The sequence below is a fragment of the Tinamus guttatus genome, unplaced genomic scaffold (assembly GCF_059628265.1).
Source record: "Tinamus guttatus ecotype Peru unplaced genomic scaffold, ASM5962826v1 Tinamus_guttatus_pri_ptg000369l, whole genome shotgun sequence".
In the NCBI taxonomy this organism is placed as follows: domain Eukaryota; kingdom Metazoa; phylum Chordata; class Aves; order Tinamiformes; family Tinamidae; genus Tinamus; species Tinamus guttatus.
The window spans coordinates 114,636-131,506 of NW_028288903.1; the positions used below are offsets into that span (position 1 = coordinate 114,636).

Here is a 16,871-nt window from a genome sequence, read left to right on the forward strand (position 1 = left end):
GCTAATTGCGTGTGCAGAAGAGCTAAGACATGAAACAGCCTGTCGGGAGAACAGGGATTCCAAGCACCGCTGATCAAATATGAACATATGATAGTGAGAGGAGGAAGATCAAAGTGCTTTCAAGTGTGCAGATAAAAATAAAATGTGTGTTTATTCTGGTAAACCGTCTATGAAATGTGTGTTTATTCTGGTACATACAGTTGTATGATTAAGCTTTTGCTTCCCACTTTTCAGTAAAGCAAAGAGGGAACAAGGGGAAGCTGAGAGTGAGAACACGGAAATTCCAAAAAGAGAGAAAAAAAAAGCCTGGAAAGCATCCGAACCTCTAAATATAACTGTAGATTCACACAGAAATAACGCACTACTGTTGCAACATCAGACTTGTGTGAGTTAGATGAATTTTTTTAGAATTTACTTTTTCGCAGAATTAATTGCTTTCTTATGCACTTATTGAACTTCCTGCATTTTGAAGAGGTTGGCTGTTAATCTTCCTCCTAAAGTCTGTTCAAGGGCATCTCTCTTGAGGCACCTTAGTCAGTGTCTGGATTTTGAAAGATCCCAAACATCCTCTGTATTTAGGAGACATTCAGCACTTCATGTGTTGGTCTGAGTGTCTTGGGAGAGTTCACAACAAACTGTCCCAAGGACTGGTGAACAAACGAAATCAGCTAACACAGCCAAAACAGGCACACTGAGGTTCTTGCTCAAGGGAACGGTCCAAGGGGAGGCAAGAAGGGGAACAGATGCAGGGGGGAACATATAGGTACGTGGCTATGCAGCTCAGGAGAAGTCTGGCAAGCATCAGATAGGTAACAAAAAAAAGAACTAAGGATACCAATGCTGTCACTTCATAATTGCCTTTCTCTTTCCCTTCAAAAGGACTAAACTAAAAGCTCCCTCAAAAATAGAGACATACCAAAAACTCTAATTGTGTTCACACACTCCGTGTTAATGAAGTGGCAGCACAGACACATCAGAACTGGAGTGCAGCTGTCAGTCAAGCGTTTAAACTCTTCCTTGAAGTAGGTCAGTATTTCCCGGCAACCAGAACATAAAAACAAAACAAGTGACCTCCATGCCTATTATAACAAATCTCCAGCAGAGTCCAGGTTTATGAAATGACTGGACATGATGCAAATGTTGGCTGCTGCACTGGAGAGTCTGGCCTACTTGTCACACCACTCTGGGGAAGCTGTAATCACACATGAATATAACTATAATAAAACAGTATAGGAGACAGCAGATGCTTCCTACCTCTAAAATGTGTGCCTTGACAGTGCAGGACTGTCCTCTGACAAAACAGCAAGGCCCTCAGGTTACAGGATGACCATGGTAGAGATCTTCACCTGCAGTACTCTAGGCACTGAATAAAACATTGCCCTATAGGAGCAAAGGACTTGTAAGGGTTAGGTTTGGCCATTAGCAGTATTCCACATGCAGGCTGTGTAGCTGCATCCTTGCAATAGTAAAAAGGATGATGTTCTGCTTACGAATTTAAGATATTTCACTCACTGAGAACTCTTAGTTTGAAAACCCCTCATTCCCACCTCATGGTCATGCAGGAAAGACTAAACTAACTCATTTATGGCTGTGTGGGTCTTTTTCCTCAAATTAAGTCTGAAGTTTGCTTTACCCTGATCCCTTTTTGATCATTATCAAATCTTCCACTGTCAAAAATGCATTTTTTGCACTCATTTTATCAGCTGAGCTCAGCAGTAAGGCTACTCAAGCTTCTCGTACAGGATGTCGTGCTCTTTCCCCTTCACACCACCACAGACACTCATCTCAGGAAAAGCTGCAAGCAAGTGCCTTTTGAGTATTTGCATTCCGGGACGCCTTCTGCCACAGGTCAATGCTTGTGGTTGTCACAAATCAGAGAAAACTGCTGCCTGTGTCTCCACACACTATTAGTAAGGGCTCAGCGTGTGTCTTAGTGTTGTGTCTGCTCCGCATTTGTAAATACATCATCCACGGAAACACGTTCTCCTTGCCCAGGGTGTGTAGAGTCTTGCTGCCACTTCCCAGTGAGACAGTGTCAGACAGAGTGTATTTCTGCAGCCTTAGCAGCAGGCTCCAGATTGTGTTTCTGCTGAGGACCTCATCTGGGTCCAACCAGGTTACTGGCCACTCATATGTGTATCAGTGCCAACACCCAAATAAAAACAGCAAGATTGAAGTTAAGCTGGAGAAACTGGTTCTCCTCCAGAGCTATACGAAGAGAAACAGTCTTCCAGTTTTCATGTGCTTAACTGCTCTCAATATATGTGGTTGCTAAAACCAAGCCCACACAGTGTAAATCCTGAAAATAATGCACAGCCCTGGAGCCATGTGTTTGGCTTGACAGCTGCACTGCCCTCACTGCACATAAACACAACATACCCCAAGGGATGTGGGGCCAGGGATGGGCACTTGCAGCCTGCTCTTGGGCACAGCAACTGCCCTGCACAGGAATGATCCTCTATTGCTCCCCTAGTACAGTTAAAGTCTCCCATGCAGAGCTTGAAAGCTCTACTCTCTTCAAAACTACTTTGGCAGGAGCAGTCTGCATGTCCTAGTCATGTTTTACCATGCTGGTTAAGGAGCAGTTCCATAAAATATTGTTTTGTAGCATGCCGGGATGCCAATATATACATTTTCAATTTTGCTCATTAGACTAGACCTAGAACTAGCAGAATCAAGAACCAAATATCAGGCAGAGTTAAACCATGCATGCAATTGTTTTATCTTCTGCAGCTTCTCTGGAAATGTACTTTAAAAGAATCAAGTAGATTCTTTCAATCAACTCTACCAAAAAGCACGATCTCAAGATAATACTGACACAAAAGAACAAGTGGATGAGTGCACACAGTGGCCAGATATACTTGCTGAATGTCTTCTTAACACAAGCTATGATATCCCTTCAAAACGCTGTCTGAATCTGCAAAAGTTAGCAGGGACATCAGCAGCGCTTTCAGTGGAGATTAACGCGATCTTCTTTGGCAGTTAGCCAGAGGCCTGTGAAGCAGCCCACAGCTGCTCTCCTGACATCCATGCTATACAAACTTAGCAGCTTAGTAATGAGAGGTGAGCATTTTTTTTTCAAATAGTGACACTTGTACACTTAGGAAATTTGCCGCACATTGGATAGCGAAAATACTGCATGCATAAACTTGCAGGGATGGATGGTTTCTTATGTGCTGGCTACATTTTACAGGAAAAGACCAGCACTGATCTCCTCTGACACTAGGATAACTCTGCAGAATGAATCTGCACTCCTTTTAGACTATATTAAGAGCTTCTGCTACACCTCCCAGGAAGTTTATTCACTGCCAGAGTTGCTTGAACTGAAGCAAAGAAACAGTACCTCTCTGAAACTGAAGGAAACACTGACTCCACTGACACAGATCAGACTACTATTTTCTGCTGTCAGCTCTTTGGCGCACCGAGCTCAGAGAGGAAACTGAGTAATCCCAGGTAGTTTCCTTCTGAATCACATCTTGTAACCTTTGCTTTCTGGAAAGGATGAGACAAGTTTATTTCTTAAGGTGAGGAATGTCTTGCCCTGTCTGCAGTTCTTGGGACCAGAAGCTACTCTGCCAGAAACATTCTTTAGCTATACCCTTAAATGGACATAGCAAGAATGAGATAGTATATTGAAAAAGAAAAACCCCAAAATTTGGAATATAAGGCTCCTAGAAAAACACTAGCTGACATTATTTCACCAACACAGCTCTGAGTGAGGTACAAAATATAACTTCCTCCTGAATGACTGATGGTTATTTTTTGTGATTGCAGTTACCACTATTTGTCTTCTATTTACAAACCATGTAAATGTATACTGTGTTTTTCAGCAGCACGCCAAAACAAAGCCCCTACTCATAAGAATATTAACACTTCTTTTCCTAGAAGAAGTGCAGCTCTATCATATATTAGCAGCAGCAGTGATGTGCATGTCCTAGAATTACTCGGAACAGACATTTACATGTGCGATCCACATCTGTAGCCAGAGGTGGTAAAGACTGGAGGTCAAGAAGTGCAAAAAGAAAGTCACCTGCCAGGTCCAAAAGAACCCAGAAAAGAAGCTAACCTAAGAAGATTTCACTATGAGAAAATCTGTGCATTTGTGATCTCCACTGTTCAACCTCCATGCCTGGGTGGTAGAAATGAGGAACAGGGAAGGAGAGTGCAGATCAGGAAAGCTGGTAGCAGAGCTGTGAAGGTTATCCACACAAAATTTTCTGCAGGTTAGGTTTAAACCTGCATTTAAACTGACTAAGCAAGAGCTTTAGCTGTGATCTAGGCATCTGACTTAAGCACCTGAACAGAATCTAAGTTTTAGGTGAAGTTGCCTCCTCCAGTAAGTGCCTAAGTTCCTCTATGGAGTCAAACACAAGAGGTTTCTTTAAAGACCTCCAGAGACAGTCCTATTAACTGTCAGCATTTCTCCAGCACGCTTCATTCCTTGACACAAGTTGCCAGTTCAAACAGCTCATTTCAATTAACTCAAAGAATCAGGTCTTTTCCCTTTACACTAAGCAACTCTAGAAAGCAGCAGCTTTTGAAGGACTCTGCAAAATATGCAGAGTTTCTAAGTTAAAGCTTTCTTCTCCTTCTTTGAAAAGAAGCTAGAACTCTCTCTCTAGCTTTTCTTTAGGTTGCATCATCTTTTACTGCACTCGACCGATAAGTTTGGCAACTATCAGCCACTGAGTCATTGATTCAGCAGCGGTTGTATGAGGAAGGGTCATCTGAGTCCACACCACTGGGAAGGCGGGAGGAAGAAACCTCGCCTGCACAGCAGCTGTTGAGCACTCTGCAGGGCAGGAGAAAAGCATTTCCCCCACACAACGTTCAGATTCCTAACGGGGGCTGTCTGTGTAAGTTATGGCAGGGAAACTCGCAGGAGACATTGCTCTCATGCTGCTGGAGCCGCTTTTTGATGAATTGTCATGAGCAGTAGTAGGCTCTGCCTATCCCTAAGTTCTCTCCACCATGTAGATCTCACATCATTAATTGCTGCTTGTTTATAATACAGGACTGGTCCTTCATCAGCTAGGGAAACAGCACATGGAGGATATATGACAGACCACACAACCTCACTTGAATCTCGGTCACTAAAGAGACAAGAGTACATAACATAAGATAGATGGATTTACTCTGGTACAGTGAAGTAAAAGATCCTGCTGACTGTTAAAATTAGCTGCTATTTGCTATACTCTGTTTGAAGTGGTTCTCCTCTTTCAGCTGTGTGGGAGGGTGACAGAAGAGGGAGCCTGTCCCAGTGCAGAGGACCTACTTGAGACTCAGGCATACCCCATCTTTAAGGAGGCCTTTTTCAAGCCTGTGAAGTATCTACCTGAAAGAGAGGAGATGCTCTCCAGCATTTCCAACAACTCTAGGGGAGCACATGACTGTGGTGATGTTCATTAACCTGCCCCTCGCTACCTACAGAAGCACCTATATTGAGGACAGGATTTGCATCAAATCTGCCTGTATGACACCATAAGGAAGTAACTGAGCAAAAAAAAAAAAGGGGGGGGGGGGGAAAGAGGCGTAGAGTAACCTGGTGAAAAAGTAGAACTGATAAAGTGATCATCATAAAATAAACATGAAGAGAAAAGCTGTCATCACTGCTTTTTATGTGACATCTATCCTTCATCATTTTGTCCAGAAGCAAAAATACAAGGAAACAAAATGAAATCACAACCTTCCGGCTCCTGGCATTACAGCATTTCTAAACTCACACCCAGCAACCTTGACACAAATATCTCAGTCAGTTCTTTCTTTCAAGTTTCATCTACAGAAGTCATGCAGGGTATTGGGAAACTTAGTTGGGGCTGGGGGGTGTCCAAAAAGTGACTTTGTAAAGCTTAAAAAAAAAGGCTGAAGGAAGTCTAAAAAAGAAAAAGGCAGATTAAAAACATAAAACCAAATTATTTTACTGCCATTTATTTTTTTGGGGGGAGGGGAAGGCAGGCTACAGGGGCTGATTTCTAATTACCGCTTAAAGGTGGAAATAGGGGAGCTGCTACTCTGCTTCTGCAGGCTGCTCTGTTTACCCTTTGCTCCTCCTCGAAAGCTATTTGAATAGGTGACTGAGAGCCCCTGAGCTTTCACATTCATTGTCCCACAGGGATTAAGGCGACATGCGCCTTTCATGCAAATACAGAGGCTACCCAAACTTCTCCCAAATTAATCCATGTAAATGTCACTCAAAAGTAATCCAAATTCTGCAGTCTAAGGAACAGTTTTGATTTTTGGTCTGGCAGAGCATAAGCATTACTGTATGCTTTTGTGGGACTCCCAAAACAGCACGAGTGACATTAACACCAAAGGGGCAACTTTTGTCATAGTCACTCCTTTTTTTGGCAGCAGACAAGGCTAAGAAAATTTGCAAAGAGAAGAAACATTGCAGAGTTAATATCCCAGTACTAGCATTCATGGGTATTTCAAACAGTTTCTGCAACAGGTACTTCATTTTTGAACCCAGGACACCAGACAACTCATTTCTAAACCACTTTTATCTGATGGGGACTATGTTTTAATTTTCTCATTAGCACTATTTTACTTCAAGAATAGTCCTTTATCCTGCTGCACTGCCCTCCCATTCCAGAACTATTCAGAGTTAAGGGCAGCTATAGATGAGCTAGGCACTAGGCAGGGCCTTTTGTTAGTGCTGCCTACACGTGTAATTTGGCTGGGTTTGTTATTTTAACTTTAATTTATGTAAATAAGCATCTGACTTATGTTCTCACACATGCACACCTATAGGCAGGGGTATATCCCAGGCTGAGATTTCTTGTGCGATATGAGTCTGTGAAATAACAAACTTAAGTCTGCTGAATGTAGAAAATGCAGGCTTTTTAGTTTTCTATTTTTCTACATGGCTTTTCTGCAAGAGGAGAGTTACTCTCTTGCCTTCCCGCATATGTCAGCCCAGAGGACCCCTCCCAGACAGCCTGGAGAATCAGTGTAAGCCTCTTGGCACGTGTTTCACTTCTGCTACATCTAGAAGCATGAAACAGAACTAAAACTTGCTCTTGTGGAAACTATGCTCTTCCCTCAACCCCCAGGAAAATCGCGGCTTTAGCTACTTGTGAGATGACTCTGGCAAAGTTCAAAACAAAATAGAGGTTCTGTGAAGCTGGATTATGAGTACATGAAAACGTTAACACAAAAGTCATTTCAGTCTGATTTACAGATACCAAGGAAGTGGCCCAAAAGTATAGCCCAGATCATTAAAAAGGAAAAAAAAAAAAGCTTTCCGTCTGGTTCTGTCTGGAGGGGATGGAGAACCTAACACTGAGGGAGGTAGGAAAGTCACAGGCAGTGGTGACAGCAAAGACGATAAATAAAAAGGATTCACTTAAAGTAAACGTCCAGTGAAGGGAGCGTGTTGCATTCCTTACAAAAGCAAACAGAGCGTGGCCTCGCTAATTTGCACATCGCAAAACCTCCCGCTCCAACTCAAAGGAAGAAGCCTTTGGCCTCTCTCCTTTGCTCAGCAAAGATTTGATAGCAGATAACTTGAGTAAGGTCTCATATTACTAAAGGCAAATTAATGCCTGCAAACATAGCCCTGTATAATTGACCGCTCGCCCTGCAAAGTTCTCCCCTACAGGCCTGCAAACCAAGCAGCGCTCGCGACACTTCACTCTGCCATGCACCGTCCTCCCTTCAAAACGTAAAACGCTACAAAGACCAGAGCACATACATATACAGAAATGCCGCTTACTCATAATTCAGTAATCCACTGTGGCATTCCCACCAGAGCCAGCTTTCGCCTGACGCCTGGGATGCCTGGGACTTTAGGAACACCCACAATTTGGGAGGAAGAGGCAGGAGACGCCGGTCCCAAGGATGACCAGGCGTCACCTTGCACTTGGGGTGAGCTAAAGCGCTTCGGCGTGGACCTGCCCGCAGCCATGTGCTCAGACACGGGCTTGCACGAGCCCCTGCGCCCCACGGCTGCCTCACCTGCTGTACACCAGGCACTCCATGTGGTTGATCTCCTTGTCGGAGCGGTAGCGGCTGTAGTCCTCCCACAGGTCCTTGATGGCCGTGACAGCCAGGATGAAGAGCACGGGCGCCAAGGCCAGCTCCGGCTGGAAGGCGTTGACGGCCGGCACGAAGTTGAGCAGGGCGATGAAGACGAAGTAGACGTTGGCCAGGCGGTGGAACTGCTCAAAGAGGTTCTTGGGCAGGAAGGAGAGCGCCGTGTACTTGGTGGTCTTGAGGCGGTTGCTGGCCAGCACCGTCCTCTTGGACTTCTCCGCCTCGGCCTCGGGCGGCAGGAGGTTGGAGCGCACCAGCCGCGTCTTGCTCTCCTTCCTCCTCCTCCGCCTCCTCTTCCTCTGCCTCTCCTTGCCCACCGGTGGCATCGGGGGCGCCCCCTCCGCCCCGCCGCTGCCCTGGGACATCTCGGGCCCGACACAGGCAGCGAAACCCTGCGGGGAGAGCGGCAGCCCCGCGGCGAGGCGACCTCCCGCCCTCCCCTCTAAGTTATCATCGCCCGCCGCGGCTCTCGCTTTCCTCTTCCCGGCGGGCGGGCGGGCGGGCAGGGAGGAGGGCGCTTGCAGCCCTCTCCGAACTGCCGCGCTCGGCCCTCGCTTTCCCCTCCCCGGCCGGGGAGGGACGTGGGCCGGCAGCGAGCCGAGCCCTCCTCCTCTCGCCGCCTCGCCCCGGCCCGCGCGGGTTTGTGTGTGTGGCGGGGCCGGCGCGGCGGGAGCCGGCCGCGCTTCCGCCGGGACGTTGGCGCGGAGCGTTGGGCGCGAGCGGGAGCGTTGGGCGCGAGCGGGAGCGTTGGGCGCGAACGGGAGCGTTGGGCGCGAGCGCCGCCCTGCCCGGCGGGCCGTTAGGGCGCGCGCCGGGGATGGCGCCGGCCCCCGCCCGCGCCCCTTGCGGCGCTGCGGCGGCGGGTGACGTTTCACGCGCCGCCTCGGACTTTCCGTTACTTGCGACGAGGCGGAGGAGGAGGTTTGAGCCTAAGTAACCAAGTAAATGAAACAGTCCCGCTTCTGAGTGCTTGCAGTTCTGTTGGCGCCTCTCCTCCGAGAGCACCGGAGCGAACGGGAGTTCTTATGGGCTGACTCATTTCAGAGTCTTCCGAGGGAAACCGCGTGCCCTCCGTTTTCCTCATCCATGCGTCCAGCGTGAACGGAGTAACCGGGTGTCTCCCAGATCCGCCTCCGCGCCTGGCACACCAGGCAAACACGGTCACAGCAGAGAGGAGTGATGCCAACCCCAAAGGCTGCAACCCAAAATAACGTGTTTGTTAGGAGCGTGTTAGGCACCATTGGGTGTATTTTCTCCTGCAGATTGTGGTAACCGAAAAGCCAGCAAGGAATACACAGGAAAAGGGTGCATAAAGTCTGTCACAGATCACTTCAGGTTGTGCTGTAGGACTGATGCGTGTTGTGGCACGATCCTCTGGCCTGATGCTGTGAGAGCTGGAGCTGGAGACGTGTTGAGATCAGTAGAAAGCACCTAGGGCTCCTCACCAGGGGTCTTGTGCAAGGGGAGAAGGGAGAATTGTTTGGGGTTTTAAGTCTGTTTTGTTGTTGTTGTTGATAAGGAAAGAAATAGATAAATGTTACTCCTTTAAAAAAAAAAGGTGAAAAAGAAAAGCAAACCTAATAAATACCAAATTATTAAACTCTCTATGTCGTTTTTTGCCTTGGTTCATCAGTTTCCAAGTTGCTTTACACTTCAGATTAACTTCAGTCGAAGCTGAAATGAAGAAAAATCCTACTGCCATGTGACGGAAGTGCTGAAATCGTATAAGGAGGACTCAGTGTTACTCTGCGGTGTGCCCAACACCCAGAAACTTCATCACTTGGAGACACTTAAGTGGTGCTGTTAGCAGTAAGTTCTGCAGATACTTCCCCAAAAGTGTTGCTGGGCCTTTTTGGGCCACTGGACTCTCTGCCTCTGGGACTCACTATGCTGGGGGCTCTGGTATCTCAGTCATCTAACGCTCCTCCAGGATCAGGACTCAAACACCACGCAGATTTCACCCTCCTTAGGATGTTGCCCTCACTTGTCTGTGTGACAGTCAGGGGTTAGATGAGAAGTGACAGTAATCTTTGCTCCTTTCTGATGCATGTCACCTCTCAAAGCAAACTCTGCAGATCCTTATGATAGGACGATTTCCTCTTGTCTTATGTGATGATTACTGGCAAAATAATTAAATAGTACTGACACGTAAACCATCGACATAAGGCAGCTAAGGCAAGCTGTGCTTTCATGGGAGCTCCAGCCAGCCTGAGATCTCGGCACTGCACTCCCACCCTCTTCTCCCTCATGTGGGCCTGGCCTTTGCCTTCACCAGTTGCAAAGCCCATCTGAGCCTGTGCTGAACCCATCCAGCCCACTGAGATTGCAGAAATCGAGCGGCACGAGGCGTAGCAAGCATCAGAGCACGGGGCCTGTGGGTGGTGGCAGTGTACCAATCACACAGGAGCCCCCTCCTTGAGGAAAAAGGCAAAATCTACACCTTGCAATATGTGGAAAAGCCTGGGAATGCATGCCTAACTCCATCAACTTGGAAAATGCCTGCATTATCTCCCTAGGATTCGGTTAAGGTTCTGCAGGCAAATTGGATCTGGGAGTCTGGCTCTGCATTTGGTTTCTGAGCAGTTGAAAATCCAGCATAGAGTATAGAATTTTCATTGAAGTGTGGCCCAAACTCTTTTGTATTATTTTGTAGATGCTAGCAGAGATGTTACAGCACACAGATATTTCAAAAAAGTAAAAGTATTTGTTGGCTGAGCTGAGCCACTGAGAAACAGGTGAGTCAACACTCTAATGCTTTATAAAAATGGTGTATAGGCCACGTTTTCCATTATATGTCCAGCAAATGGTGAGCAAAAGTGACTTAAGAACTGGATATGTAGTAACATTAAGCTTTCAACCACAGAGATGAATTCAAGGTAAAAAAAGACAAATGCTCACATATACCTTAAGTTATTCATTTGGGGAAAATGCCCGTGATGGCAAGTTTTTGAGAGCCTAACCAGGGATGAACTGTGCTTAGACTCAATGACACTGGCTGAACCTTCAACCTCAGGTATTCCAAAATTGACAATTAGAGCCCCATAACTGTGAGAAGTACTTTAAAAGCCACTGGGCTGTATTTTAAAAGCTGTTTTACTTGCATTCTGTTTTTTAGAACTTCAAGTTCTCATTAACAAGCTTTTTTTCTTTCTTTCCTTTTTTTTTTTTTTTCCCACAAAGGAGGACCAGGAGAGAAACTCAGTTCAACAAAATTAAATAGAAGCTGAACTTCTTATGTAATCCCCAGCTCAGGTAATTGAGTGTTACAAATAGATACAGCAGCAAAATGATAACAGATAGTTGGGTGGGAGATTTGAAGATTTCTGTGTTTGTTTGCTAAAACTTTACTTTTGAAATAGTTTAGAGACTTTGTACAACAACACTAAGGGTCACCCTTGAAAAGCTTTGCCTAAAAAAGGAGTAGCAAGTATGCAACACCTCACTGGTCCAGAGCAGACAAAACTCTTGTTCTGGTACCACCGATCTGGCCTCTTTCTCTTTTTTCTTTTCTTTCTTTTTTTTTTTTTTGGGGGGGGGGGGCTACTAAGGTGTTTCTTTAATATAGGCAAGCCAGAATATCACTAGGTAGTGAAACTTTTTATGTTTACTGTAACAGCCTCTCAGTCATGTGAGAGACCCTAAATCTTGGATGTTTGTTCTAAAACCTAAGGACATGTAATCCATGATTAATAAAAACAAGCGTATGTTTGTATCTGAGCACTTATCTGAGCTCTTCCTGCCCCCACTGGCCAGATACATGAGGTTGCAAATGTGAGGCAGGCTGTAATTTCCACCCTCCAGGTGTATAAAATGCACATGCACAAATCTGGCCCTAGCTTTGGGGTTGCGCAAAGACAAGTATGATTTGTAGTCCTTGCTAATTTGGATACACCAGAGTCTCCATTTTATGGCAGATTCCAGAGGAAAGGAGGGAGCAGGTGGTTGGCTTTAGATGAGCCCAGGTGATGCACAGTACTTACAAGAGATTACTCTCTAGAAACGTGGGCTGTCTGGAGAAGGCTCCGTCATTGCTAGAGACTAGATTTACTGGATAACCTAAAATAAAACATTGGCCTTTTACCATTTTGTTGGGTCATTGGAGCAATATATTAAAAGTAAAGAATGTCTGAGGATTGCTCTATGCACAAATTTAGCTATTGCTACCACCCACAAATGTCTCCATCTTGGGCAAAGCTCTTCCTTCAGTGACTCATGGCCGCTTCTGGCTGCTCTCCATCTCACTGCCCAGACCTCTCTGCATTTCTCTGCGTACCCGCTCCCGGATTTCTCCTGCAAGTGACCAGATGCCAGTGTCCAGTGCCCAGTATCTGAATTTAAAGCTCGTCCCAGGCACTCTGACACTGCCTGACTCTCTTCAACAGTGCAGAGCCCTGCGTAGCTCCTATGCGCTGGGGAGTGGATTTTTTTTTTTTTTTTGATCAAGGACTAGTGCTGAAAAGGAGGGAGGTTATAAGCATAAGTTAAGATTATAATATGCATAGTGCTCAGCTTTGATAGCCGAGACCATTAAGAACTCGGTCTTGTCCAGTCCAAAGTTCATCATTGTATTAACGTGACCTTTTAGGAACCATGTATCCTTTGAAAACACTATCCAGTTCTTGTTCTGTGATCAGACTGGTTTCTTAGAGCAGGGAGATCAGCATTTTTCATCTTCTCAGAGCCACCAACTCTGATTATATTTGAAATAATGCCTGCAGTTCCATTGATATATGAGTGCGTATTATAAGGGGCTACGAAAAAAAGCCTTTGGCCTGATGGTCGCATGGAATGGTTTGAACCTCAAGGAAAAAGACTCAGGAGGAGAAAAAAGAAAACACTACGACATATTACTGAAATAAAAAATCATGATTCAACTTAAATATTATGATTTTTGAATGCTTGGAGCTATCAATATTCCATTTTAATAACTAACTTCTTCCTGCCATCAAGATGTTAAGAAAATCTAATTTTAACACATTTTCTAATTTACTGGGCTACTTTTATAATACTTATGTAACCCTAAAATAAAGATTTCTAATGTTGGATATTGCCAAGAACATCAATAAGTTCTTATAATGATTCTTAGGATTCTTATAAAAAATACCTTTATTCCAAATTACTTATTTTAATAATATGCTTAATGTTATGGGAGAACCCAGAGGCCTCAGTCAGAATGTGGTACTCAAAGAGTTGCAAAAATAGCTAAAGACATGGTACCACTTATGAGACAAAATCTGTTCTGCCTTTGCAGATGAGACATGTCCCATCTGGCTCCTGTTTCCAGCTGGTAGAAAGAAGTCAAGAAGCTTTCAGTGTGAAAAGCTTGCTCAAAATGCCAGGATTGGAAGGGAAGGAACAAAGGACAAAATGGCATCATCCCTACTTCTTTCATTCTGCGGGAGATGATACATAGAAACACTCACATGCTTATTACATATGCAAAGCATATATGCCTATGCATAATCTATTTTGCAAAGCAACAAAATGGAAAATGTAACATCGCCACTCTCTAAATCCCATTCTTAGTTACTAGACTCCCACAGAAGGGCGTCCCAATATGAGCAGGGTTGTAGCATAGATATGTGCAGAGCCTCAACAGTCCTACTGGAGCTCTCCAGTATAACAGTAAGACATTATTATGGAGCAGTTTTTATCTTTCAGAAGTGAGAGCAATATTACGTAGACCCCTCACACCCTGCATGAGTTCCACTTGAATGTCTCCCATCTACTGCTCCCCGAGGGCACCTGCATTTCACATCCTACCGAGTGCGTGTTGCAGGATCTCTCCTTCTCCAGCTTTCCACAGGCAGACCCAGCTCAGCAGCCCAATCTGAAACACACAGACCAGTTGTGTCTACAACATTGGTGCTAAAGCGGGAAGTGGGCGCAGCTTTGCGGAGTGTGGACCTTTTGCTGGTGCCTTGGGTAGAAAGAAGCATACCTGGAAAGCAGATGGGTACAACACCTTTGCCTTTACCACCTGACCTGCCACATCTGCTTTATGATCCTATTGCAACCCTTGGTGATGCTGCATGGACTGGTGACGAAGGATTTGAAGATCCATACTACTGTATAAAACATTGGATAAGAAACTTCAGTTAAATTGTTGCAGAGGCTGGAAAGTAAAGAAATAGAGTATTAAATGTACTTAGATGTATTTAGCTTAAAGGCATAGCACATGTGGAAGATACCACTGTGCAAATTCTGATCAGTAATATTTTAGTTGGAGGGCCTGACCAGATAGAGCTATTTATCATCATTTAGAACTGTAAAATGTGGCACTTTACGATAATGGCCTCCAGGTACTCTGAAAAGGTCTGTCTAGCCAGAACAGGAATGGGTGGTCTTCATCTGGCAAGGTACAAGCACCCAAGCTAAGTCCTCACCACAGTTTGTGGAGAGAGACTGGCACTTGTAGAGCACTTCTAATGTCTGCTAAAGCAGGTCAGTAGGTAAGTAGGTTAGGTGAAGCACATTCTTGAAAATGCTTCCACTGATAAAAAAAGTGACTAGCCTGGAGTAAGGTGTCTCCCCTGATAACTATCCAAAGAGGGGTGAACTGCACTGCACCCTTGATGCCTTGCCCAAGCAAATCCACCAGTAGTGTGTGCAGAGCACAGCTCTCCACCGTTGATCAGGTTGAACCATATTGACATACACAACAGGGAATGTTTCAAGGAGAAACTGCTGGGAAACTGCACCCTCCTGTTCTCCACACACATGTGATATTGTGGCCACTCAAGAGTGCTAGGCACACCCGCCAAAAAATATAAAACACAGTGATGCTACACAGAGAATATGAGTTGTCCATGCTGCAGTGGGAATACAGAGACAGCTCCTCACCCCCTTAACCTCCTCACTAAATCTGTACTTGCTTTAATAAGATTTTTTTTAGAATTCTGCATCTGAGATGTTTACTATGGAACAACCGTATCCAATCCATCAACTACAGTACCAGTTCGTAGAGACACTGCAGTAAAGTAAGTGCAGGAAAACCTATATAATTAACTGCAGAAGCAGTAAAGCCAGGCAGATGCTATTTATAGAAACTGCAGTTTGAGAGGAAACGAAAGTTAATATCCTTACTGCACCACTGCCAACTCCTCCTATTTTATGGTGAGTCTCACAATATTTGTTGCTGTCCTTAAAACTGCATATCCTCATGTAATGGGATCTTATAAGAATCCTAGCTCACTAAGGCAAGAAATCTTCATGGCTGGAAAAAAAAAAGATTGAATCTGTGAACTCTAAAAGAACAAAATAAATAGGAGAATATAAAAATAAGTAAATTCAATGTATGATTGTTAAAGCACTGTGATTTTTAAAGCAGTTCTGGTATTTTTTAACAGCAATGGCTTGGTAATGATTCTATACATATAGAAGCTGCCATAGGATTTCCTGTACACATGGAGGCAAACCCACAATTTTATGTCTCTTTGAAAAGAAAATACCATTGCAGGATATTGCTCCTGAATGCCAAGTTAGGATAGCAGTGGTTCAAATTAAGAGACCTTAATGACCCATCACAGTTATATTTTCCTATATCTAGGTTTCTTGATAATGTTCCCCAAAAGGCCAATTAGAGTCACTTGAATGTGTTTTTACAAGCAATTTGTCTGAGGAAAGCTATGCCTTTGCTTGAGATTTAACAAAGGAAAGTTGCAGACTCTTCTGCTGTTTGTTCATTATTCAGTATTGCTTGAAGAGAAAGTTGTGCAAACCAATTCTATCCCATGATTTCTTTGCTGACTGGTCATTATTGTAGGGTTCCCTGTTGGATTGTGTAACCAGAAAAGTTAAAAAACAAACAAATGAACAAACAAAAAAAACTTTCTATTCGGTTCAATGCTAGGTATACAGATAAAAAGAGATGTTTTCAGGTTCTTTTCTGTCCTAGGAAGACTAAGAAAATCCTAAGTCTGCCATAGGTCTGATGTAGCACTGATTTATTGTCTCCTGCCCTAGCATTGACTCAGAATGGTCAGACTTAGTACTAAGTGGTGTAAATGGACTGTATGAAAGCAAAATGGTAAGAAAACAAAGAAAGAGAAGAAAAAATCCAATAGCAAAAGAGTGAAAGGACGATTTTCCTGCCTTTGGAGAACTCATCTGTCAGTAGAACTGATCAGAAAAAAAAAAAAAGAAACCTACTTTCAAAGAGCTGAATGTCTTTGACAGAAACAATGAGTTTGAAGAACTTCCACTGAATATAAGGCAACATTCTCCAGGGTGCCCATTGGGTTTACCATGAGAAGTCTAATCTTTGAACAGTCTGCTCGTCCACCGGCCCTGGAGACAGGGGTAAAGACTTGCTGGGATTCCTGACTCAGCAGTGCTTATACCTGGTAGCTGGGGCCCATCTTGCTACTCAGTCAGCTTGACAAGCTTCTTAAATTGTTTGCCCATATTATCAGAGAAACCCTCAACTTAAGGATTTCAGGAACTTGCTGCTTGCAAAATATTTAAATTAAAAAGGGCTTGACTATAAACTACCTATAAACTAAAAAAGTAGGACTTTCATGTAATATGGAAACCCAAACTCCTGACAAGCACTGCTTTTGCACCTGTGCCCAAATGCAGTGCTGATAGCTAAAGTCCAACTAAATAGTTGTTTTCTAGTCCCTTAAAACTTCTAAGCACTGATTTATGAAAGACTTCATACCTTTAAAACACTGTTTATATATGACAACATTACTGTGTCTGTTTGCATTATGCACAACTGATTGTAGGCACTAAGTCATGCTTCTAACTCAATAAAGTTGATGGACTTCAGTGGGATCTTGCTTTTAATAGAGTATCTATCCAAATGTTTCTGCGGTGCTAAATAAGTTGGATCG

At 44.3% G+C, this 16,871-nt stretch overlaps 1 protein-coding gene across 1 annotated transcript in view; it reads right to left on the minus strand.

The window, feature by feature from the left end:
- LOC104567912 (phospholipid-transporting ATPase VA) overlaps positions 1–8,641 on the minus strand; it is a 108,904-nt gene extending 100,263 nt beyond the window's left edge. The window contains 1 exon segment of the mRNA XM_010214771.2: positions 7,957–8,641. Within this exon segment, the coding sequence (XP_010213073.2) occupies positions 7,957–8,399 (443 nt within the window). The 5' untranslated portion in view covers positions 8,400–8,641.
- Between the last annotated feature and the right edge of the window lie 8,230 nt (positions 8,642–16,871).